The sequence below is a fragment of the Tenrec ecaudatus genome, chromosome 17 (assembly GCF_050624435.1).
Source record: "Tenrec ecaudatus isolate mTenEca1 chromosome 17, mTenEca1.hap1, whole genome shotgun sequence".
NCBI classification, from domain to species: Eukaryota; Metazoa; Chordata; class Mammalia; order Afrosoricida; family Tenrecidae; genus Tenrec; species Tenrec ecaudatus.
The window spans coordinates 34,752,463-34,777,464 of NC_134546.1; the positions used below are offsets into that span (position 1 = coordinate 34,752,463).

General features: G+C 44.3%; 1 protein-coding gene across 2 annotated transcripts in view; it reads left to right on the forward strand.

The window, feature by feature from the left end:
• Window positions 1-25,002, forward strand: part of MTA3 (metastasis associated 1 family member 3) — a 182,127-nt gene that overhangs the window by 38,840 nt on the left and 118,285 nt on the right. For both annotated transcript variants that reach the window (XM_075535416.1, XM_075535417.1), the window contains exon 4: window positions 16,593-16,719. In XM_075535416.1, coding sequence (XP_075391531.1) covers window positions 16,593-16,719 — 127 coding nt within the window. The remainder of the gene's footprint in view (window positions 1-16,592; window positions 16,720-25,002) is intronic.

A 25,002-nucleotide genomic window follows, 5' to 3' on the forward strand; every position in this document is an offset into this window, starting at 1 on the left:
GCTGCTCTGCTTTTTAAAGCCTCTGCTTTTTAAAGGCGTCCACTTTATGATGTCTGGTATATCGGCTCTAGATAACTAAGAAGTGTTTACCATACTTTTCCTTATTTGAAAATACTGTTAATAAGCTGCCTTATGATTGGAGATCTCTTTTACATAAAATGACTGTAAACAGGACAGGAAGAGAGGGCAGGATTATAAGAAATTTTTAGCAATCATAAAGCTCATTAATAAGAGGCTCCCAGAAAGGAAGGTACTGCAGACAATGGCAGCAGGAAATGGAGCCGTCAGCCTGTGCCCTTTGATTGATCGACTCTTGCCTCCATTGCGTCCTTGGTAGATGCTCCATTCCCTGGCTCTTGGTTTCCAAGCTGCTTGAAGCTTTGCAAGAGGTTGAGCTCCAGAGGTTGCTATGGGCCTGGTGTGTTTTAGTGACAGTTCACATTAATTCCCAGCCTGAAATGCAGTGAACCAGTGGGTAAGTGTAGACGATCTGATCATTCAGCGTAGAAAATCAGAGTGTCGCACTTAGCTTCAGCGACTTTCCTACTAAATCCCTTGTTTGAATTTTCAGTCTCTGTTTTAAAATTAATGTGTCCTCGGTATGCATAATTTTAAAGACTTTTCATACATGTGGCTAAAGACCTTGCCAGGAAGTCTGTACAATTTCAGTTTCATACTTTATCACTTAGTTTTCTGTGGTTTCTTTCCTTGAGTTTTTGTTTCAATTGGGGTAAGTCAAAAAGTATAGCCTATAAATTTTGTGTTTGGGCTTTTAGGAATCTTTATTAAACAAAATCATTTTATTGAGGGCTCATACAATTCTTATCATCATCCATCCATCCATGTGTCAAGCACATTTGTACATTTGCTGCCATCATCATTCTCAAAACATTTGTTTTCTGCTTGAGCCCTTGGTATCAGCTCCTCATTCCCCCCCCCCTGCTCTTTCCTCCCTCATGAACCCTTGATAATTTATAAATTATTATTTTATCATATCGTACACTGTCCCACGTCTCCCTTCACCCACTTTTCTGTTGTCTGTCCCCCAGGGAGGAGGTTATATATAGATCCCTATAATCGGTTCCCCTTTTTACTCCACCCTCCTGATATCACCACTCTCACCACTGGTCCTGAAGGGATCATCTGCCCTGGATTCCCTGTGTTTCCAGTTCCTGTCTGTACCAGTGGACATCCTCTGTTCTAGCCAGACTTGCAAGGTAGCATTGGGACCATGATAGTGGGGGGAGGAAGCATTTAGGAGACACAGCCCTTTTAACTTCAAAGACTGAGCGGGGATTGTTGTGATGGAAAGAATTCCCGAGAGCAACTCTTTTGACCTTGATCTCAACAGTGCAGTTGTCCCGTTTTTGAAACTTGGAGAAAATATAATCAAGGTGACTCCTTTGGATTCACCAGTCAAACTAGCCTCCCACGTCTTGAGTTTAACTGGCCCTGAAGCTCCGCCACTGTATTTTTATTGGATCTTTTAAGTTTTTGATCACCCTGAGAAAGTTAAGATAGCTGTGCTGCTGAGAAAACTTTTCTGCAGCCATCTATGAATCTCAGACATATTTACTGAAACATGCTTTGTTTGGAATAAACCCACGATTGTGTGGAACCTTAATAGCAATGCTTTACTTACTCACATAGATTTCTTACATCGTTTCTAATCGACTTTTCAGGTTTTAATCCATTTTGAGTAATTTGGGGTATATGTTGCATGGATGGGCTCCATTTTTCCCTCTCCATATGTAGTCAGTTGTTCCAGCATCGTTATTAAATGTTTGCTATTTCTCCTTTGCATTGCTCTTGTGTGTGTGTGTATAATAAGTGTTCTTCCCTGAACTTTCTAGTCTGTTCCTTGGATCCATTTGTCTATCTTTTCATCAATTACAAGATTTAAATAATTACAGGTTTCTAATAATTCTTGAAAGAATTCTAATAATTCTTGAAATCTTTCCTCCTGCTCCCCCATCCTTCCGCCCCCCCCCCCCCAAACATTGGGCTCTTTAGGCTGTGTGGCATTGCCATATGAACTTTAGAATCAGTTTGTCATTTTGTTTTCTTCTTCTTTTATTTAAATCATTTTTGGGGACTCTTACAGCTCATCACAATCCATACGTACGTCCATTGTGTAAGCACATTTGTACATTTGTTGCCATCAGTTTGTCATTTTTATATAAAACAAAAACCTCAGTAACCTGTCGTATTTGGGTAATTATTATGTTAAAATAACAGATCAGTTTGGGAAAAACTTTGAATCCGTGAGGATTACACATTTTCTCTCTGTATAGCAGTAGTTCCTTCTATTGAGTGTGCGTGCATCAGAGTTTGTCCATTCACCTGCGGACAGGCGTCTCGGCTTGGTGTCTGGCTCTGACAAGTACAGTTGTGCTGACATTTGTGTACAAGGCTCTGTGGACATACGATTCTTTTTTTCTTGCGTTGGAGTAGAATGACTAGATTGTTGATATTTTTAACTTTCTAAGAAACTGTCAAACTGTTAGTGAGATTCTATGATTTTACGTTACTATCAGCAATGTAAGAATGTTCATCCAGTTTCTGTTTTCTCCCTATTTCCAACCTTTAAAAAATCATTTTATTGGGGGCACGTAAAACTTTATCACAAGCCATACATCCATCCATTGTGTCAAGCACATTTGTTGCCATCAACATTCGCAAAACATTTGCTTTCTGCTTGAGCCCTTGGTATCAGCTCCTCATTCCCCCCCCCCCACCCTCATGAACCCATGTATTTCCAACTTTTAATGTATTAAACTTTTTTTTTAGTGTTTTTGGTCATAATCCTCATACCATACAACCCAGTGGCTTAAATACATTTTAAAAAGTTGTGCAGTCATCCTTGCAATGAATTTTAGAAGTATTCTTCATTCTAGTCCCCATTCTTAGCTCCCATCTCCCCCCAACCTCCCCGGCCATAACCCTGAGAAGCTATTAATTCCGTTTCCCTCTCTAGAGACTCATCTATCATGGATTCCGTACAAAGAAAATCACACATACAAAACTCCGACAAGAAAACAACAGCCCCACAGAAAACCCTAAATCCAAAGAAAGCAGAGAATAATAAAACTAGAGGTCAACGCGGAGAACAAAAGGAAGATGTTAAATTTCAACCAAACACATCTTCATGGTCCCGCTGTCGGATGCTCTCTATTGACGGCGAGGCCGTTGACATCCTTTGTCAGTGGTCAGGGAGCTTTCACCAGAGACTCAGGCCACATGGGGACTCTGCAAATGGATTTTGGGCTTTCACTGTTAGATACAGCCTTCTGTAAACTGGGTGCTCAGAATTTAAGCTCCAACACAGTGCCTTCCTCCAGTTTTGGATTATGTTACTTACTGTTCTTGGATTACACAGGCTGATGAGCTTCCATGTGAACGTAGCTGCCGCCCCACTTAGATGACTGCTTAAGACAAACCTTTAACACCCCAGGCGCTATTCTTTCTGAGAGCTGGGCACCATCTGATTTCTTCTTTTCCTTTAAAAAATGGTTTCATCGGCATATACTTCACATGTCACACAGCTTAATCATTTAATCATGTTCAGGATTGTGCAGTCATCACCACAATCAACTTCAGAACATTTTCTTCTTGAAGCTCCTGGGTAACTATCAATCCAGTTATTGTCTCTATAAATCTGCTCATCCTGGATTTCATGCACAAAAAATTATGCAAAACACAAACAGGAAGCAAACAAACAACCCCAATGACAGTGACTGGATAAAACACAGAAAAACCTCAACCAGAAAGAAAGCAGAAAACATTAAAAATGGAAATAACTTTAAAACGGGTCAAAAGAAGCCATCTGATTTCTTCACTATACTTTGCTACAGCATCTACATTTTTAGTTTTATCATTAATTTAGCTAATGGCATAGAATTTAACATACTGTGGAGGAAAGGAAAGAGAATATGTGTTTAACCAAAATCAAACTCACCACCATTGGGTGAGTATCAAGGATCTGAATGTGTGTGAATCACAATTACCAACAAAGACAATCCCACCAAACAAAACAAAACAATGACTGTATTTATCTTAAATTTAAGTAGTGTTCTACAAGGGGAACTTTTAAAGTTTGCTGAAAATTTCATTCTTTTAATTCTGTTTTCCCTTAAACTTTTTGAAGCCCATGGTGGCATCATGGATTTCTGACCACCAGGTCAGCAGTTCAAAACCCCTAGTGGCTTCTTAGGAGAAAGATATTTCCTGTTTCCATAAAATTTACAGCCTGGAAAACCCACAGCGTGGTTCTGCTTGGCCCCGTGGGTGGGAATCAGTCCAATGGCAGTGCATTTGGTTTTGGTTGGGTTTTTATTTTGCACGCACGCCACATTTCTTTTGTTTGTTTGTTGGTTGATGGTTATTGAATTATACTCCATTAATATAACCCTGCTAGCCTTACGCGAGATGCAGTACTTCTGGGTTCGTACGCCGTGGCCGTGGCCCTATTTTGGAGGGCATGTGTGCTCACCAGCAGGAATGAGATGCGACAGAGTTCTTGCCTTAGCAGAGGGTGTGAATCAGACCACACTCTTTGTGTAATGGCGAGCTTCATTCCAAATATTTACAGTGGATGTAAGGAATTACATACTACTGCTGAGAAGAGAAAGAAAACTTCCCGGAGTGGCCCGGGGAAAAGCTTGGCCCATTAGGATTAGTCGGAGGGCAATGCCTACTGGAAACTTGTGCCAGAGGCGCCCGGGTCATAGGTGCATAAGTAAGATACAGGCCGGGGGTGGAGAATAGATTATTTTTATATTCGGGTGGCATTTGATGGCCCCATGTAACTCTGACCAAATGCCCTTTCCCTGCTTGGGTTTGGTCAGGAGGGGACGGTGCTGCTAGGACTCACTTGTGATGAGTCATTGTGAACAGGCGTCCCTGCAGCGCCGTCCTGCTATGTGTAAATGAACTCACTACCTGCAAGAGCCAGGAGTGAAGCGCGTCCTGTGACCCCAGCTTCTGTGCCCCTGCTTGACCTTGGGACTTTGGACGGAACTGCTCCCCTTACCGCTTGGGGCATTTTCTTGAGTTCTGTGGAAGAACCCAGAGACGCGAGGGAAGATGTGTAACGCAGGGGAGAAGTGTGGAGGAAATGGAGCAGACGTGCATCTTGCAAGAGTTGGACTGTGGGGACGAGTTTGGTATTAATTCTTATAAAAAATATTACCACAGTCACGTCGGTTGTTTCTACCTCTTGGGTATTGCTTTATTTGTGTTCGATGGCCTTGTGGGGTGTGTGGAGGGGATGTTTCAGATAGCGTACATCACCCTATTTGGCTGGAGTCATAAATCCCAGTTTTCTTTGTAAAAGTGAAAATTTGAGTTCTAAAATACAGACAGGATGGGTTTGTGTGTATAGTTGAATAGCTATTTTATATACATGTAGCCTGTTTTCCTCACTCAGATTAAGGTGCACTACTGCACAAATAGAGCACTCACTGCGCAGTGCTTGCCTGCTTGATGCCAGCAGCCTTCTTCTAGCAGCCCCTGGCATAACAAATACTTGGGTGGGCCTGGCATGCCAGATCGTCCAGTGTCATCTTTGTTTTCTCACCTCTTTGGCTCTTCCCTTTTAAAACCGGTTAGCCTCCAGCCTCACCACCTGGCATTGAGTCGATTCTAATTAGTGCAGCGAAGAACTGATCCATAGGGGATATACGGTCAATATCTACTAAGCAGGCTGCCTCCTCTTTCCTCCCACAGGGCTGCTGGTGTGAGAGCCACTGGCCTTTCAGTTAGCAGCCCGAGGCTCAACCCACTGAGCCTCCAGGACAACCCCAGTTGGTCTAAGTGAGTCTCTCTGCTCATCTAGTTAGCAGAGGGTGACGGGGAAAGCGGGGAGTTTATGAGTACGTGGTTAAGACAAGCCTGGGTATAGATAAGAACCTGGGGGCCCGAGATAGGCACACTCGCATGCGCACGACCTGCCTGTCATCCTCCACTCCATCCCCTGAAATCAGCCCCAAATCCGTGGCAGCTTAGATCAGCACTTCTTCAAGAAGGTTCTGCTGCCCCCACAGGCCGCAGGCGTTTCCCCTGGAGCAACCTGTGTCACCTTTCAAAGTCTGTCCATCAAGGCCTGATCAGGACAGAGCAGCCCGACCTCCACACACAATCCCCAGTATTCATCTTGGTTGGCGCCTCAGTGCATTTTCTTGTAAGGGGTGGTAGGGAGGGATGTCGGTCCTGATGAGATACATTGATGCGAGGCAGATTGTCCGGGGATTGATGAAGGACAAAAGAACTTTAGTCTAAAGGCACTTGGAAGTCATTGAGGACTTTTGATCCAAGCAGGAGAGTCCTGAGCTGTGCGGGCGATGCTGACTGCGGCAGGCAGTGAGGTGCACAGGGCCAGCGGAGAGCACCGGGCTCTGGCGGGGCTGCGGATACTCTAATCTTGTTCTTTCTTAGGTTTAAAATTAATGGCAAATGGAGAAACTCCATGTGGCATGTTACGACAGTATACAATTCCAGATGGACTTTTGAAATGTATTATGAGATTGGGCAGCCTTTGCCAGATGCAGTGTTCTTTGAATAAATGTAAAGCAGAAATAGCTTACATCTCTGAGGATCATAACTTGCTACAGAACAACTTATGAGTCATTGTGTCTGAGAATGTGAAGACATACATTCTGTGACAGTTTTCTTAAAGCCAATAAAACCGGGGCAAGTCTACCCTACCCTTTGGGGTCGCGATGAGTCAGACTCAACCTGAGAGCAGTGAGGCTAGGGATTCAGTTCATAGGTACACGGGTGCTTTCCAAACAAAATGGGCTGAAATGTATCTGCCGTCACTGGATGTCTGTAGACAAGTTCTCTCGGGAATTCACTCAAAAGAAGGTCCAATCAAAACATTCCAAGGGGATTTGCTGAGCCAGTTAGGTTCAGGGCATAGTGGCCAGTTCAGAAAGTCACAGTCACTTTTTTTTCAGGATTCCGAAGATGTGATCTTGATAGAGTTTTCTCCAGGGGACCAGTACGATCATGGGGACTTGAAGAACTTTTCAGAAAATTGAAAGCTACATTGGCAAGAGAGATTATAAAAAAGGCCAGGAAAGTTACACCGAGGTATTTTCCGCTCACCATCACGTCAAAGCCCCTGCTCATTCTCCCAGGGGGCCAGGGCTGCCAGTGCGATCTTTGTGCATCCTTGCCCCCAGCTTGCCCCCAGCTTGCTCCTTTAGAGCATTTTGTTCCTTGCCTCGGAGACTGTCTCAGGGCTGTGGTGAGGGTTCTCAAGGAGGTCCAGAGGGGCCTTCAGAATTGACACAAACGAAGAGTGCAGTTTCTTTGAGGAAAAGCTAGCGAGATGGAAACACCACCTTCAGAAAGAGCCTAGAAGGAAGGAGTGCCGAGAAGCAGTAGCTTCGTGTTTTGATGTATCCGCTTAATTAAGACGTCTTGTGATTTCATAGCAGCACTGTTCTACTTACTCTCATGGACTTACTGAGAGGCTCCGTGCCTCTCTGTTACTTACTTCCTGTGTTACACAAATGGCTCCATTGTGGTTCCCGGCACAGTGCATTCTGATAGCTATATTACACGCGAACAAAGTGCTCCAGGGTACTTGATGTGGGAGTTTAACAGTGGAAAGGGGCTCAGAGATGTTCTGCTTAAAGATTATTAGAGTTTTACAAGTGATTAAAAAAAAAATACAATAGTGATTCTTTAACTGGGACTTAAGTGCTCTCACTCTGTCCCACAGTGTACATCGGCCTGCAAGTGTGTTCCTTATTGTTTACAAACATTGGAGACAAAACCCACACTTACAGTTGTTTTGTTTTTAATAAATTATTTTATTGCGGGCTCATACAACTCTTATCACAATCCATGCATACATCCATTGTGTCAAGCACATTTGTACATTTGTTGCCATCATCATCCTCAAAACATTTGCTTTCTACTTGAGCCCTTGGTATCAGCTCCTCATTTTCCCTCTCTCTCCACCCCGCTTCCCTCCCTCCCCCTTGATAATTAATAAGTTATTATTTTTCCATGTTTCCTTTCTTAATTTGGACTCATTTTTGGTGGGGCTAAAGATTTCTGAATTTTGGAGCAAATTATATTTAACTAACTACCGTATGTACTCGAAGATAAGCCGGCTTGCGTATAAGCCAAGGCACCTAATTATTACCTGGGAAACCAGAAAAACTGATTGACTTGAGTATAAGCCTAGGGTGGAAAATGCAGAAGCTATTGGTGAGTTTCAATAATCAGAACAAATGAAAATAAAATTACTAAAATTTGAGACATCAGCGGGGTAGTGTATTTAAATATTTATTTTAAATAAAAAACATAAATAAAAGGACAACAAGTCATTTAACATTAGTAAATCAGCATAGTAAGTAGACAATAGGTTGAAGAAAAACAATAAGGTATCAACAATGATACCTTAAGAGAACTATTCCCTTAGCTCAATCAGCAACCAAGCTAAAATGTAAAGAGGTAAAATCCTTCAAAACCGGATTCCTCATCATCATCCATATCCCAATGCAGAGCTTCAGCTGGTGTGAGGTCATCATAGACGCTGTCCTCACTGAGATCGCCGTCATCACCATCACTGCTGTCATTGTCATACAAAGCGCAGTCTTCACAGTCATCCATAGCATTGCTAATACTACATTTCTGGAAGGCACGTCGCACCATGTCTTCTGGAATGTCTTCCTATGCATCTCGAACCCACTTGGCTATTAACTCTTTGTCGGGCTTCATGAGATTAGTCGGGCTTGACCAGACCTTTTGTGAGTTGGGCTTGACCAGATGACATCCATTCATGCCATTGACCCATGTATAAGCCGAACCCAGTTTTTCAGCACATTTTTTGTGCTGAAAAACTCGGCTTATATACCAGTATATACGGTAAATAAACAGTCATAGCTAGTACTGATCTAACACTGTCAGGCACAGTGCTGTGATTTTATGTACATTTTATTAATTAGTCACTTCATTGTCCCAGTAATCTTGTGAGTGAGGATGTATGTCCACATTGTACAGATGAAACTGAGGTACACGGAGTGATTTGCCCAAAGCCCAAGACTGTAAACCATCTCACTCCACCTTCTTCAACAGTTGTATTGGCATATAACCCAAATTATACGAGTCAGTAGTTCAGGCACATCAAGCAGAGTTGTACAGTCATCACCATGATCAGTTTGAGAACCCACATTAAACTTCCAAGGATGAGTTGTTCTGGCACATGGGGGAGCAGATGGATGGGCAGTAGAGCTTTTTGGACAGTGTGCGGTGTTTCACGTCATCTCTGTGAGTCCACCCTCGATTACATGGCCTGTAACATCGCTGGGTTCATTTTTTCCTGGTCCACCGCTAGTATTTCTTGAGAATGCCACCTGTTTTCCCTCCGGGAAGACAGAGATCAAGGAGCTGTCTTTGTTCTCCTCGGCTCTCCACAAGTCAGGTAGCCGTGGTGCAAGGGATACCGCGACAGCATCTTCCCTTGGCGTGGGCGCTGCTTTGTAGCAGAGAGGAATCCACAACCAGAGACTGGCCAGGGCATCATGGGCCAGGCACCCACAATGCAAAGGCACTCACTCCTTCCAGCTTCCAGTCGGATCTTCTCCCTTCTGATAACGTTTCCTCCGCCATCCCTATTCATCTTGCACGCCCCTCCAAAGCAACATTGACTCCTGGTCTCCTCCTAGGCCCCTTCCCTTGCTTTTCTCTTGACCCCCTTAGACCTTCAAATCCAGACTTCACTTGTATAGGTTTAGGAATTCATTAATATCATGTAGAATGCCATTTGGGCTTTTATTCCTAACAGACGGACTCAAATGACATCAGTCCTGAGCTATTTCAGTCCAGTATGCCGCAAAACATTTGGGCATTTGTGAAGTGGAGGTTGGACAGAATTTTTTCCATCTGCTTTTGGATAAAGGAAGTAAGGTGGCATGATGATTAAGTGCTCAGCCACGAACCCAAAGTTTTCCAACGTGAACCGACCGGTGTCCCCGCGACAGAAAGCAGTGGCACTCTGCTGTCATTAAGCTCAGAGCTCGAGAAACCTGTGGTCCTTTCACCTCCGGCCGAGAGAGTGCTGCTATGAACCGAAATGGACTAGATGGCATTGTTTTGTTGTTGAAGTTTTGCTTTTCTGTACTGTCCCAGTGTGAATGCCCGAACGCGGGGGGCTGATACTTCATAAAAAAAGAGAAAGTTAAGGATACTTGAGAATCCCCTATGCAGGACCCCCCACGCCCCCAACACATAGGAATCATAATTCTCATTTCTTCTGTTAACAACACATTTTCAGCGTCAAATACCTGCGATTACTAATGGCTCCCCATCCCTCGTGGCTCTGAGTTCCTCAGAGATCTGTGCTGACCTTGTGCAAGTCAGGAGCCTAATCTCTGAAGCGTCGCCCCCGTGCTGGATTGTCGCCTGCGTCTGCGAGGGTGCCGTCACGGAGCCGGATCTCACGGCCACTTCGCTTCCTTCTGCCTCCTGCCCACTGGACACTGAGCTCGCCTTCTCTCTCCCTTCCCAGCTGCCCGCCTCCCTATCTGCACGGAGCTGCTTTCGGCCTTGATGGTGTTTTTGTTTTTTTTCATCCTGCAGCCTAAAACTTCCAGGCATAGCAGACCCTTTACTGGAGCACGTCTTACCTACTACCTGTGTTGCGAAAACTGGGCTTTTAAGGATCTCAGTACGTCCAGGGATTTTTAACCCAACAACCCCTGTACAAGTTTCCTCTCCCTGCCTCCATTGCCCAATTGCTAATAATCGAAGTGTGCTGAACCTTTACCTCCGGTAAAGAAAACACACCAGGTAATTTGTGCTTCAGGTAAAGAAGCTAGACCAGGCAATTTGTATATTCATCCCTGCTCTCTCCGAGGCGGCCCCTGCGTGTCACAGTAGGGCTGTGCTGGTATTCCGTTGCTGGGCTCTTTGGGAAGAAAATCTCCAGGCCTTGTGTCTTTCCAGACCTCTGGGTCGACTCAAACCGCCTAGTAGTGTTAGACTTTTACTGCAAACATGTTAGGCAGTAAGTTCAATATTTTAGCAGGCTTGGAAACACATATTTTTAGATTATAAAGATATTACTATGTACATGCTTAAAAAAAGTTCTTGTTGAGAGTCTACAAAGCAAGACACACGGAATCAGTATCTTCTTTGTGAACAGTTCAGTAGCACTGGTTACAGTATCCTGTGAACCCTGCACCCTTTCTCACCCTACTTTCTGAATTGTTTCTCTCCTGTTAACATAAACTCACTTTGCCCAAGGCGTCCTATCTGATCTTTTCTGGTACTGCTGTCCATATGGTCCCTTATAGCTAGATCTTAGGAGCGAGTACCTGCTTAAGGGAGGGGGAAAAGAAGTGGTGTTACCGGGACAAGGGAATAACAAGTGATCCAAATTGGTGGTGAGGAGGGTGTGGGAGGCCTGGTAGGGCATGATCAAGGGTAAATGTAACCAAGAGGAATTGCTGAAACCCTGGTGGGGACTGAGCATGATAGTGGGACAGGAGGAAACTCAAGGGAAATAGAGGAAAGAACTAGGAGGCAAAGTTCATTTATAGAGGTCTAGATAAAGACATGTACATATGCAAATATGTTTATATATGAGGATGGGGAAATAGATCTATGTGCCTATATTTATAGGTTTAGTATTAAGGTAGCAGAAGGACATTGGGCTTCCACTCAAGTACTCCCTCAATGCAAGAATACTTCTAGTAAATTGGCATTGTATGATGCTCACCTTCCTGACACAACCGCTGAAGACAAAGCGGGTAAATAAGCAAATTTAAACCTCTATAAACACCCTTTGCCTCCTAGTTCTTTCCTCTATTTCCTTTTACTTTCCTCTTGTCCTGCTACCATGCTCAGTCATCATTTGGGTTTCAGTAATTCCTCTCGGTTACATTGCTCTTGATCAATCCCTACCAGGCCTCTTACACTCTCCTTGCCACTGATTTTGGATCACTTGTTGTTCTCATCCCTGGGTTGGTTAATACCACTTCCTTTCCCCCACTCCCCCTCTTCCATGTCCCCCAGGAACCATTGGTCTCATTGTTTTCTACTCCAGATAGTTTATATGCACATCAAAACAAGACAGAGCAAAACAAAGTGACAAAAGAAAACAAAATAACGACAACAACAACAAAAAAATGACAAAAAAGACAAGCCTGTAAATAGTTCAAGGTCTGTTTGTTGACCTTTAGGAATGTTTTCAGGTTGAGTCTGATGGGGTGCCACGCCCTGGCCCCAAAGTCTATTTTTGGTATTCCTCTGGACTTCCTTGCTCTGCTCCCCTTGCTGTTCTGTTTCACGCCCTTAGTGTTTTGCCTCGGTGTGGCGCAGTTCCCACACTGTGTCTCCAGTGTTGTCCCCTGTATGGCTGTGGGTCAGTGAGAGAAGGGATACATTCTTTTTAAAAAAATCAGTTTATTATGTGCATCTGAGTATCTATGAATTTGTTTCTTTAGTCTACCCAGACTAACACAATGTCATTAAATTAGGTGTCTTGTGAAAAACAATATTTATCTTCAATGGGGCTTAAGGTTATTTATATCTTTATTTTATTTTTTAAAAGAACATTTTATTAGGGCCGGGATACATTCTTTGTAAAAATTTATACTTGTTAAACTGTTTAGTTGTATATAATATTTTTATCTTACTCATCGTAATACATCCCTTCCTATACACAGTTCTGTTCTTTCTGTGGGTAGTGTCATACAGTTATCAGTGCTGTCAACTCCCCTCTCTCCCCTGCTGTTTGTTTTATCATGGCTTCAGGATATATATATATATATTTTTTTTTTCAGGGTATATTTTTGATCTAAGGTTAAAATATTATATCAAGGGAATAGTATATCAAGGGAATAGTTTCTTTCTTTCTTTTTTTATTTTAAAGGAGTTTATTAGCTAGCTCGAACTAGGGTTTCCTCCCTCTGCTTCCCGGCATAGGGAGGATGCAGAGTCCAAAGGGAATCGGCCTCAAGGGAATAGTTTCAAGGGTTCATCCAACCTTCAGGAATCAAGAAACTCTGGATTCCAACCAATCACAGAGGTGCTCAGGGGAAACAATAGCACAATTCTTCAACCTCTCTGAGGAGCACAAAGTGCTGTTTCCATGGTTTTTGGTATCCCAAGGAATCTAGAGATGATTACAGGCATACTGGAAGAAGACGGGACAAGCCTCCAGTGGCAGCTCTACCCTGCCCCGTTAGGGTCCCTCTGAATTGAAATCGACTTGATGGCAGTGATTTTGAATGAGGTTAAGTATATGCAAATATGACACCACTCTCTATATGGAACTTGAACCACCATAGAGTGTGGTATGAGACAGCTGTGTATGTTTTTGATGGTGCCATTTGTTGTTTTAAGTTTTTCCTTAAGTTGCCAGCCTTGTTACTGGCTAATGTTTTTAGAATGTTAGTAACTTGAGAAACTGACACTCATTCCTGTTGAAAAACCACTATAACTTTCTAATAACATGTAAATTAAATATAACCAGTAAATTTTAGAAAATGGTGTTCTTTGTGGTCTTTATCACGGAGGTGCTGTTTGCATGCTTTCTCCCTTTCCTCAGGTTGGGTTTGAGGAATATTTAGTCCCTGTCGTCCCGTACCAAGGAATGTGAGCAGCAGATAGTCTGTCTGTTTCCATTATTTGTAGAGCGTTTTGCAGTTCCAGCTTTGTAGGGTGAGCATTATAATCCAGTTAAACTTGTTTTACAGAACACCAATTTATCAAATCCCAATTAGGCAAAGAGCATAATTTTTCTTGTGATAGTTGCTGGTCCTGTTAGTGCCCATGCAGCAATAGCAGCATCGATTGTGCTGATGCAATGTTTTTCTAGACGTGCTGGTAAACGGCTGCTTTGGTCCTGTATTTCGCTTGAGTAGCTCTTAAAAAATAAAAATCAAAAAGCCTCAAAGTTGCTCTCTTCTCTCGCCCTCCCCCTCCCCCCCAAGCTAAGTAAGTTCTTCTAAATCAGCTTTCAGCATTTTGAAAGTAGACAGGATCTAGCATCGATGTTTGTTTGCTGTCAAGGCCATTCTGACTCACACCGTTTAAGGAAAACGACAACTAGAGAATTAGATTTGATAAAACCTCTTGTGAGCCTGAGCCTTGAAATAAGAACTCAGATGAAGTAGAGTGTGTGTGTCCACCCAGAGGTGTGACTGAGAATTAAGACCCTCTTGTCTCATAAGGAGGCGACTTGGTTACATGTTGGGCTTTTAACCTCAAGGTTAACAGGTCAAAGCCACCAGCCGTTTCACGGGAGAACAAGGCGTTTTTCACTCTCATAAATAGTTACAGTCCCAGACACCCATGGGGGTAGTTCTGTAGGGTTGTTATGAGTCAGAATTGACTCAACGACAGTGAGGTTGATTTTGCTTTGTTTCATAAGACTTACGCATTCCAGAAATTACAAGGTTGAAATCTTGGGCTCTTGCTTCCTTCCTGCGTTGAAGCAGTCTGCCCCCGCTACCCAGTGCTCCACTCCAGCCCAGGACCTCTCTTGAGTTTTGAATGCTCTTTCTACCCTCATGCCCATCCACGTGGGCCTGGGGAGGATCTAGGGTCTGTGAGCCTGTAGAAGAATTAGATTATTGAATACTTTATATCTAAAGTTAATTGAAATTATACTTGTAAATTTAGTTTGGTCACATTTTCTAATTAAGAGGTTATTAAATGCATTGTTGTTGTTGTTTAACTGCATGTAAAACTGGCCTCTTGTCTTTACTGACCCTGCCTTCTTTTTCAATCATTTTATTGGGACTCATACAACTCTTATCACAATCTAAAAATACATCAATTGTGTAAAGCACACTTATACATTCATTGCCTTCATCATGCTCAAAACTCTCGTTTTCCGATCCTGCCTTCTAACCCTGCTTCGTTAAGGCGAACACTTTTGTTCCTTTTTAAAAAAAATTTAATAATAGTTTTATTGACATATCTTATACAGTCCAATATATCCATGCACATACAATTCAGGTGTTCAATTCCATCGAGTGGAGTTAGAGAGTAATGCGATCAGCTTCCCAGTCCCCCCACTTTTGTTTCTTAGTAATTGTTGTGTTCATGGCTTATTTCTTGCAGCCTTGGTTGAATAAATAAAGAGACACTTCAACTCCGATCAGATGTGGAACAGGTTTTGATTCTGACTCTAGATTGAAAGTGTTAAAAACCTCAGGCGTCCCTGCTACTGTCCGCATATATGGTGGTGCTGTTCTGTATGTGGGCCCTTCTCGATCCACGGTCTGTGTTTCATTGATGTTCCTCTGGGTGAACTTTGAAGACCTTCTCGTGTGTTTGCTCTGAAAGAAAAGTTGACCCCCGGGAATTCATCAGTGGGGACACTTTTGTTGCATTATTTCTGTGATAGCCTGACACCCCCCTCCCCCTTTGACGGTTTCTCACCTTTTTGACCATTTGCTCTGATCTGGGGGGGGGGTTCTAACCCTTCTTTTAATTAGTTTTGTACTTGGGTTATATTTGAAAATGTGTTACCACATTTCCTATTTTCTGGTTGTTCCCTCTTTTCCTGGGACTCGATCGTTCTGTTGTACGCAGATGTTGCGTGCCTTCTACCTATTTTCGTCCCCTGCCTCAAACCTCTCTCCTCAGCACTTTCCATCTTCAAGTGCTACATTAATGGTGCTTTCTTGGCTAGCTGCTGCTGCTTCTTTTTTTAAAATTATATATTGCGAAATAGTTATTTCTAAAAACAAATGAGTGAACTGTTGTCTTGAAGCATGGGTGGCAGTCTTAATATGACAACAGTGAGCTACATTGTTACATTTTGCGGCAGAATGCGCAAAAAGCCAAGGTCAGTGTGAAGGTTGAGATGGCGTCTTTCTCACCAGATCAGAAATTCTCGGGGCAGTATTTGCAAGAGCACAGCGAAGATCATCTTCCACAACCAGTCTACTTCTGTATTTACACTTGATAAGCCACCAAGCTGGAAAACTGTTTCACAAAGATAGGTTGTTGGCTTGGCTACCTTCTTGACAGTATCTTTTCTCTAGGCAAATCGATCATCACTTTCCCTTCTCTACAGTGATAACTTTTCGGTACACCTGGTTTCTATCTTCTAAACTATTTTGGTTTTATATAAAAGGTTTTTTAAAGTTTTACTGCCATTTTATTGTCATTAAAATGTGTCATGAGTACTCTGTTGGTGTGGTTTTATGGGCAAGGAGGAGAGAAGGCACAGGGACCCATTTGCCATGTTCATAATTAAGAGTTGTTCCCTTGAAGCCCTGGGTGACTTAGTTTTATGATTGTACTGGAAATGGCAAGTTAACTGTGTATATTTAAAATGGATTATTTGTATTGCAATTTTGATGGAAATACTGATTGGATAATTGGAGACAAGAACGAGGCTTTGTACTCCTGCAAAGAGTTTTACAGTCTGGGAGACCCACAGGGAGCCCGACTCTGCCCTGTAGGGTCGCTATGAGCCTGAGCCAGTGTGATGGCAACCGCCTTGTTGTTTTTGTGCAATGTCCAAATAGATAATGTGCTTTGTAATGATAAATTACAAATAATAGTAATAATAAAATACAAATAAATACATTCTTCAACTTTTATTTCTGTAGAAGAAATTGAGGAAGAATCTGAAACTACAATTGAGGCTGACTTAACTGATAAGCAGAAACATCAGTTGAAACACAGGGAACTCTTTCTGTCTCGCCAGTATGAATCTTTACCTGCAACACATATCAGGTAAGAACGTCCTAGAATTTAAAGTACTGAGTTGTAGTGTGCCAGTCAAACAAGACAGTCAACCTTCTTGGAAGCATTTTCCTAAGTCTCTTGAGGCTCTTGCTCAAATTAATTTCCCAAAGACTTCTTGGTGGAGCTTCGCCTTAGAACTTTGTATGTCAATGTCATGCGAGTAGCCTTTTGAAGCCCTGCAGGCATTCATGAAGGCGTCGTTTTAACTTTGGTTAAATCCCAGCATGGCCAACTTTGTGAGTAGCTGCTTCTATGTGGTGAAACCCTGCCCAGGAGATTCCATTTTGGTAAATGTCGGGTCCCCCAGATTCTTGGAAAAACATAGTCATTAGAAATATCCTAATAAATTAGTACCAGAGGGTCATCAAAGACAATATCAATGGAAGCTGCTTATGCTCCAGGGGGATGATCCATCGGGCTCCCTACCATGGATTAACAAGGAGGTCTGGAAAGGGAGTCAAAGGCACCTTAAAAAAAAAAAGGATTCAGGAATGGGTTTTGGGCTCGCACTAAACTGTAGCTCCAATGTAAGAACAGTTAGATTTTACATCACGGCTCCACTCCATACTTGCTCTTGGGAAGGACACACAGAAGATATGGACGCTATATCTCAAAGTGTGGTGGAGAAATTTGATGGGGCCTGGCTATCAGGTAAAATCGCATCAGGGGCAGAAAAGCTTGTCTCCAAATAAGCAGCCATCTAAGCGAGGTGTTAACTAAGTCCAACACCAGGGACTGAGGGATTGTAAATCTCATAATCCGAAGTGGAAGGAGGAAATCGTAGCAGAATCTAAATTGCGAGAATCGGGTTTGCAGAAGGCCAGGGACGACCGTGGGAGCCCGAGATGCATTTGTGAGATCTGCATGGGAAATAGGTCTCCAGCGATTCCCCTCTGGTCAGCACGGAGGGGTGGAAGGAAAGCGCCAAGCAGAGTACACAGAAGAGATGACTGTGCAAGATGACAGTGATGAACCTGACACGAACGGCTGACACCGTGCCAGTCGAGCCTCCTCTGATGCACATTCTAGCTTTCCACATTCTCTGCATGTTTGTTTGTTCCTGTTGGCGCTCATCTCAATGTGTTCTGTCGTTGGGGTCACCTTCGTGAACTTTTGTTACATGTTTTTCTGTTTTTCAGTAGATGAGCCCCAGGACAGCAAGTAGAGTAAGGGGTTCTGGGGACTACAGTGGTGTACGTGCTGGGGATGGGGGGAGGGATGTCAAGGAGTTCAGGAAGGAACAGAATATTTTGCAACTGGTTGTGGTAGCAGTTGTACAATACTGCTTTATGGGAGTGCCGAATGGAATGATAGATGTTTTCATTTCCAACAAAATGGATTTGTCAAAAAGAGAAACACAGTCATTAGAGTCTAAGAACTAAATTCTAGGATCTGGTTCCCAGGCATGTAACTCCTGACCTTGTGGGAAATATGGCTCTTTATTTTCTCAAAGAGGATCTTTGGGATAAAAATAGTATCCCTCATTCATCATTCAGTTATGCCTGCCCTCTACCTTACTAGAGACCCACCCAACCAAACCCACCACCATCGACTTGGTGCCGACTGATAGTGGCCCCATAGGACAGGGTAGAACCGCTCAGTAAGTTTCCAGGACTGGAACTCTTTACGGGAACAGAAAAGCCCATCTTTCTCCTCAAGAGCGGCTGGTGGTTTTGATCTGCTGACCTTGTGGTTAGCAGTCCAACACCTAACTGCTGTGCCCCCAGGGCTCCCTTTGATGAAAATACAAAAGTGGAAACATCCAGTTGTAGTTTAAGCAGTAATAGAGGGAAGGTGGTAGTCTGTTAGGGCCTGCTGGTGGCGACAGCCTCGAAGCAGAAATGGCCTTGAGCTGATGTTCCACCGCAGTCTTCAGTAGGTGCATCTCAAAAGTAGGGCAAAGTGTTTGAACTCAGCTCACATGCGGATTCTGGCTCCTGGGGCCAGGATGCTTCAGAAGGAAATACTTATCTCTCCAGCTGTGGAGAGAGTACCCAGGTACATTCCACGTAGAGAGGACAGCAGGGTTACGTGGGGGCTGCCCAGGCAGCAGTGGGTCCAGGGTGGTTGGGTGTGTGAGGAACTATCTACGGTGTTTAGTTCCCTCAGGCTAAGGGAAATTTCTTTCATGTCTTATTTATAACCCGATGGTCACTGGTGTCATAAAAATCCTTTCCATAGTGAAGTAAGAATTAGGAATAATTTAGTCCAGCAGTAGCCGAGCCTGCCCTTGTTGGGTTCACACAAGATTGCCAACTTCCCAAAGCTCTGACTGGGCCCTTGTCCTCCCTCCAGCTGTCTCCCCTGATGCCAGGGACTTTGCGCCTGCCTTCTCTCTGCAGAAGTGGACTGGAGGATCTGTCCAAGGCAGGAACTGTCTCGGATGCTGGAATAACGTTTTCTTCATGACCTTAAGTTGTGTTTAGAAAGCACTTGCCTCCTCAGCCCTAATAGCTAACCACCATAAAACCGCTTTATTTCAGTGGCAGCCCCTCAAAAAGAGCCCCTAGCCTTCAAGATGTTCTTAGTGGAGACGGCTTAGACTGCTTGGTGTCAGTGTGTGGTGCGTGTGGTGGAGAAGATAATCAGGGAACATGGGAACAGTCCGTCACCCACCAATAGGAATGTTTTAAGAAAGACAGGGAAGAAAGTTAATAACATTTGCTCAAAGTGACGGAACATGAAAACACTATATTTTGGGAGTTTCTTAAAGCTGTGTCTAACTAATAGATGCTAAAAAGCCATATGCACGCTATTATTTAATTGGAAGAAGCAAGATTGTCCCGGTTCATTTTAAGCACACGAAGCTTTGTGGCCAGTCATCCGAATGTTGCCAGAACGAGAATCTTGACAACTGGTTTTAAAAAATGTGTCCAAAACACCCAAGTATATATTTAATTTACCCTCCTGATAGCTTGGAATCTGTTTACAAGTCATGTTGGTTTCCTTTTTCAACAGATTGCTTGGAACTAAAAGCTAGTGATGTGTTTTCTATTTCCATTCGGGCAGACCGCGTATTGGAATATAGTTATCAAGACATCCCTGGATCGAACATAGAGATTACATAGTGCACCTGATGGTTCTGTTCCTGTCGCACATTATTTCCCGAGACGAGGCTAGGTTGGGGGCCTGACTGCTGTGTGGCCAGGGCCCTGCTTGAAGGACTTCACGGGATGACATGAGGCAGCAGGGGCGACTCTGGTTGAGGTTGTTATTTTTGAACTTGAGGGTTTCTCAAGCTCTCGCCCCTCACCAGTGGCCCTCACTTTTCAACAGCTGGATGGGGTTCGGGGCCAAGCTCGCCAGCCCCCATGCTGATGGAGAGCAAGCGCACACTGGAGTGGCCGTGACATTTTGTGGATGGTGAAGTCATGCCCTATCTTTTCCTGCTATAACGGGAGAAGATTACTGAAGCCCCATTGTTCTTTGGCTGCAAAGAGGGGTAATTTGGTGAATGCTGGGCTTTTAATATCAGGGACGTTGTCAGATGCCCAGAATGTCCTTGGCGCTCCATGGAGCTCAGGAGAAAAGCTGACTGACTCATTTTTGAGATACTTTGAAGCCAATATTCACTCGTTGCTATAAGTTGCCCAGTCACATCAGGAAGACGACTGCCCTTTTCGGTGTGCGGGGGAAGAGGGAGTGTGAGCAGGTGTGAGCAAGCATGTGAGCGTGAGCGGGTGTGAATGAGCGTGTGTGAGTGGGTGTAAGCATGACCGGGTGTGAACAAGTGTATGAGTGTGAGCGGTTATAAATGTGTGTGAGCAAGCGTGTGAACAAGTGTGTGTGAGTGAGTGAGTGAGCGAGAGCTAGTGTAAGCGAGAGTGAGCAAGCGTGTGAGTGAGCGCCCGTGAGAGAGCGTGTGTGAGCGTGTATGAGTGTGTGTGAGCGAGCGGGTGTGAGCGTGACTGTGAGTGGGAGCGGGTGTGAGCGTGAGCAGGTGTGAGCGAGCGCGGCACCGAGCCTGTTCTTCAGGGAGTTGACACGGGACCTCCGTTGCGTGGGAGCTGGAGACAGGGCTTAGCCAGCGGTTCTCAGGGAAAGGGCCGTTGGATTGGGGTCGGACGAGGCACAGGTCGAGAACTGCTGGCTTAAACAACGAGACTCTGTGGGATGGTTTTTGTGAGGCGCGGGCAAAGGCGTTGTGTTTGTCCACAGTGACATAGCCCACTTCCTAACGAATCACGTGCCCCTTACATGTGTGCCAGCTGCCAGATCTGTTTGTTACGTGACTCTGTGTGCGGTGGGACACCATCTCACGCACCCAGCCCCGCTTGTTGAACCTCATTCTCAAACATCATCTTGTTCTGGTGGACTTCACATGATGGGTACCATTCCAGTTGTTGTACATGCATTTTGTTCAATCCTCAGTCTGTAAAGTAAGCCTGATTGCTCTCCTCAAGGGGCCTCAGTGGCGAGATGCTTCAGTGCTCGGCTGCTGCTTTGCAAGGTCAGTGGTTCAAACCCAGCAGCTTACTTACCATGTGAGAGAAGAACCCCGGCCCTGTGTTCCTGTTCGCCGCCTAGCAAATCCGGTAGTCTCCGAGACCCACGGGGGCAGTCTACTCTGTCTCTGTCCGTCTCTTTTTGTTAACTCAAAAGTTTTTGAAGCATGATGGGCTTGTCCCGGGACCGGTCCTTCCTGATACCATGGCCTAAGTACCTGAGATGAAGTCTGTACTTTTTCTTCCAAGACAGAATTGTTCCTTCTATTGGCAACATGCTACACTGAGTATTTCCCAATCGGCAAATTCGCCTTTGGTCTTCCTTCGGCACGGTGCAATTCTTGTACAAGACAATTGGAAACAATGTACTTTGAATTAGGCACCATTTGGTCTTCAGAGTGACATCTTCGCTTCTTCTGCCACAGATTGTCCAATGCAGTGTGTCATTTGACTTCCCGATGTTTGCTCCCAGGGATGTTGATGGTGGGCGCTACTAAAATAAAATTCTTGACGTTAATATTTTCTCCATGCAAAAATCTTCTTGCGCTTTCTTCAGATGAAAGAAGGGAGGAAAAATCAAGCCTCAAATTCCCGGATGGAAGGATTCCATGAGCCAAATATGGGACTGCATAGGAAACCTCAAAAGAAGATGAAGTACACAAGAGTCTCGATTCCAGAGAAGTGGCTTATTCTCCGGGTGTTCCAAGGAAGTGGTCTGAGCCGCCCTTGAGGCCCTGTAAAAGCGACAACTCCCTGCCATCGAGTCTCTGCTGACTCACAGGGGCCCTAGTGGACAGGGTAGAACTGCCCCTGCGGGTTATCAAGCCTGTAACTCTCCATGGGAGTAGAAAACTCCGTCCTTCTCCCCAGGAGTGCCTGGTGGCTTCGGATTCCTGACCCTCAAGTAAAATTCTGTTGAAGATCATTCAAAATTGATTGCAGTTCTGCGTTGACAGGGAACTGTCAAGAAATTGAAGCTGGGTTCAGGAGAGGATGTGGAATAGGCCTATGATTCCAGTCTCTATCAGTCCATATCATGAAAACAGAACACCAGAAACAAGTCACTATACAAAAGGAGTAACTGTGAACCCTTAATAAATGACGGACAGCCTTGAGACGAAAGGGGCTTCCATAATACTTCTTTGAGTTCATGTGGAATCTTCACCTGGACTCATAGAGGCAGTTGCTCCAAGAGGACCAGGGGATCCCATGTGGGTTCAAGTTTAAAAAGGTGTGTGCCAGACTGTAGGCTTCAGTGTGTGAATCTTCAACGTCAAGGAAGCAGAGATCCTCATAACTGGGCCCATAGCGTCTTTGTAAAAATAGAGACCTTATTTAAGCTGTGAGGATTTAATTTTACTTGCTCATTCACTGCATCGGTGCAGTGGAGTAGCAATCAAGAAGCCAAATGACATGACCGCGTGTTAAAAGCGGAAGATGGCACTTTGAGGACCATTGTGAACCTTGATCTTTTCCGTTGCTTCCTGATGCCTGTGGAGAGTGGGTAAGAAAATGCTGGATGCCTCTGAATGACAGTTCCATGATGCAGAGGCACTCTGAGTTGGAATTGCCTGGATAGCAGTGGGGTTGGCTTGGGGTTTTTTGCGAGAACAATGAGTAAATCTGCCTCGGAATGTTTCTTTCAGCTCGCATACTTTACTTAGACAGGTTATCAGGGCAGAGTAGTCGCTGGAGAAGGACAAGTTAGAGGCTCAGTGGGAAGAAGAGAGATAGCGGGGCTACATCAGTGGCTCAGACATGCGATGAGGGCCCTGCTCAGGCGGTGTCTGGTGCTTGTCGTCTCTGGGAAGGAGGAACCAGGCAGTGGCACCCAACAAGAGCAGGAAGTGGCCGTTTTAATGCCAAGATTTAGGTTTACCTTTATTGCTGAGGGGAAAAAAAAATCTTAATCTCACCTATTTATTTTTATTATTAATATATATCATATCATTCCATAGTCCGATCACGTCAAGCAAATTGTACAGTTGCCACCACAAACCAGTTTCCAAACACTCCTTTTCTACACGGACCCTTTGGCATCGTTTCTCTCTCTTTAATTCCTTTCAGTTGATGTTAGACATCTTTGCTGTTAGCTGGTGTTTAAAAAAATAAATTCCCCCCCAAGACATGTCAAGACATCTTAGGTTTGTGTTATAAAGACTGTTTCTTTCTTTATAGATTATTTTGAAAATATATATATTTTAAAATTTTAAAAATTATTGGGGGCTCGTACAACTCTTATGACAATCCATCCATCCATCCATTGTGTCAAGCACATTTGTACATTTGTTGCCATCATCAAATATTAAAATTTTTTAAAGTCTCTGGAGTTACTAATTTTATAAGTTCCTTTGTCGAAATCACCTGTGCCCTCCAAGTTCAGTTTGTATTTTTGATTGTTTCGTTGTGTGCTCTAACGATTTTTCAGATAGGAGATGCTCCGTAGCGATTTGTGTTCAAAAGCAAGGGAACGGGAAGGCTAAGCAGGAGCTGCGTTCTGTAGGTCTACCCTGGCTATTGGTAGGTTTCTCCGTAGGAAGCTGGGGGTGGGGGTTTCTTGCTGGGTTTCCAGGATCTGTTCTCTAAGAATGGACTGAAGGGCTCTGCAAGTAGGTCAGTTTCCCATTCTCTATTAGCACGTCCCTTTTTATGCATAATTTGGGTTTTATATTTTAATTTTTCCCCCTTATCTGACTCTTCTTAAAAAAATAAATCATTTTATACAACATCACAATCCATACAGACATCAGTTGACTAAAGCACCCTTCTACATTCGTTGCTCTCATCATTCTCAAAATTCGCCTTCCGTTTGGGTTAAATGACAGCAGGACTTGGTTCTCCTTCCCTGAGGAGCTCTGGGGATGGTGTGCTTGCTCATTGAGCTGTGATTAGAAAGGTCAGCAGTGTGAAACCAGCAGCAGCAGTTCTCGGAGAGAGAGAGTTACAGTCTCAGAAATTCCCAGGGGCGCTTCCAGCATGTTGCTGCAGAGGGTTGCTATGAGCCAGCCTTGACTCAGTGGCAGTGAGCGAGCGAGCGAGCTAAGGAGAATTGACTTCCACTGCAAGTGGCGAATCTTAAGAGTCCTGTGGATTGCCATAAGAACCAGTAGCTCTGTCTTGCAAGAAGTACAGCCAGTATGCCTCTTAGAGGCAAAGAAGGCGAGACTTTGCCACACAACCTTTGGCCATGCAGCGGGAGATACGTGCCCGGAAGAAGCACGTGATGCTTGGGAACGTGGAAGGGCACGGACGAAGAGAAGGGCCCTCGAGGAGGTGGGTTCATCACCGTCGCTGCAACAACACGGTCAGACGTTTACAGAACTGCCTCGATGTCCCCTACCACCACCACCGCCAACTCCAACACAGTAGTGGTCATGGGTGCCCGTGTTTCTGAGCTCAGTGGTTCCCCGGGTCAGGCACACACTGTCCCTAGAGTCTGGTTTGGCCATCTTTTTTTTTTAAACATTTTATTAGGGGCTCATACAACTCTTATCACAATCCATACATATACATACATCAATTGTATAAAGCACATCCGTACATTCCCTGCCCTAATCATTTTCAAAGCATTTGCTCTCCACTTAAGCTCTTTGAATCAGGTCCTCTTTCCCCCCCCCCTCCCTCCCCACTCCCCTCTCCCTCATGAGCCCTTGATAATTTGTAGATTATTATTTTGTCATATCTTGCCCTATCCGGCGTCTCCCTTCACCCCCTTCTCTGTTGTCCATCCCCCAGGGAGGAGGTCACATGTAGATCCTTGTAATCGGTCCCCCCTTTCCAACCCACTCACCCTCTACCCTCCCAGCCTCGCCCCTCACAGCCCTGG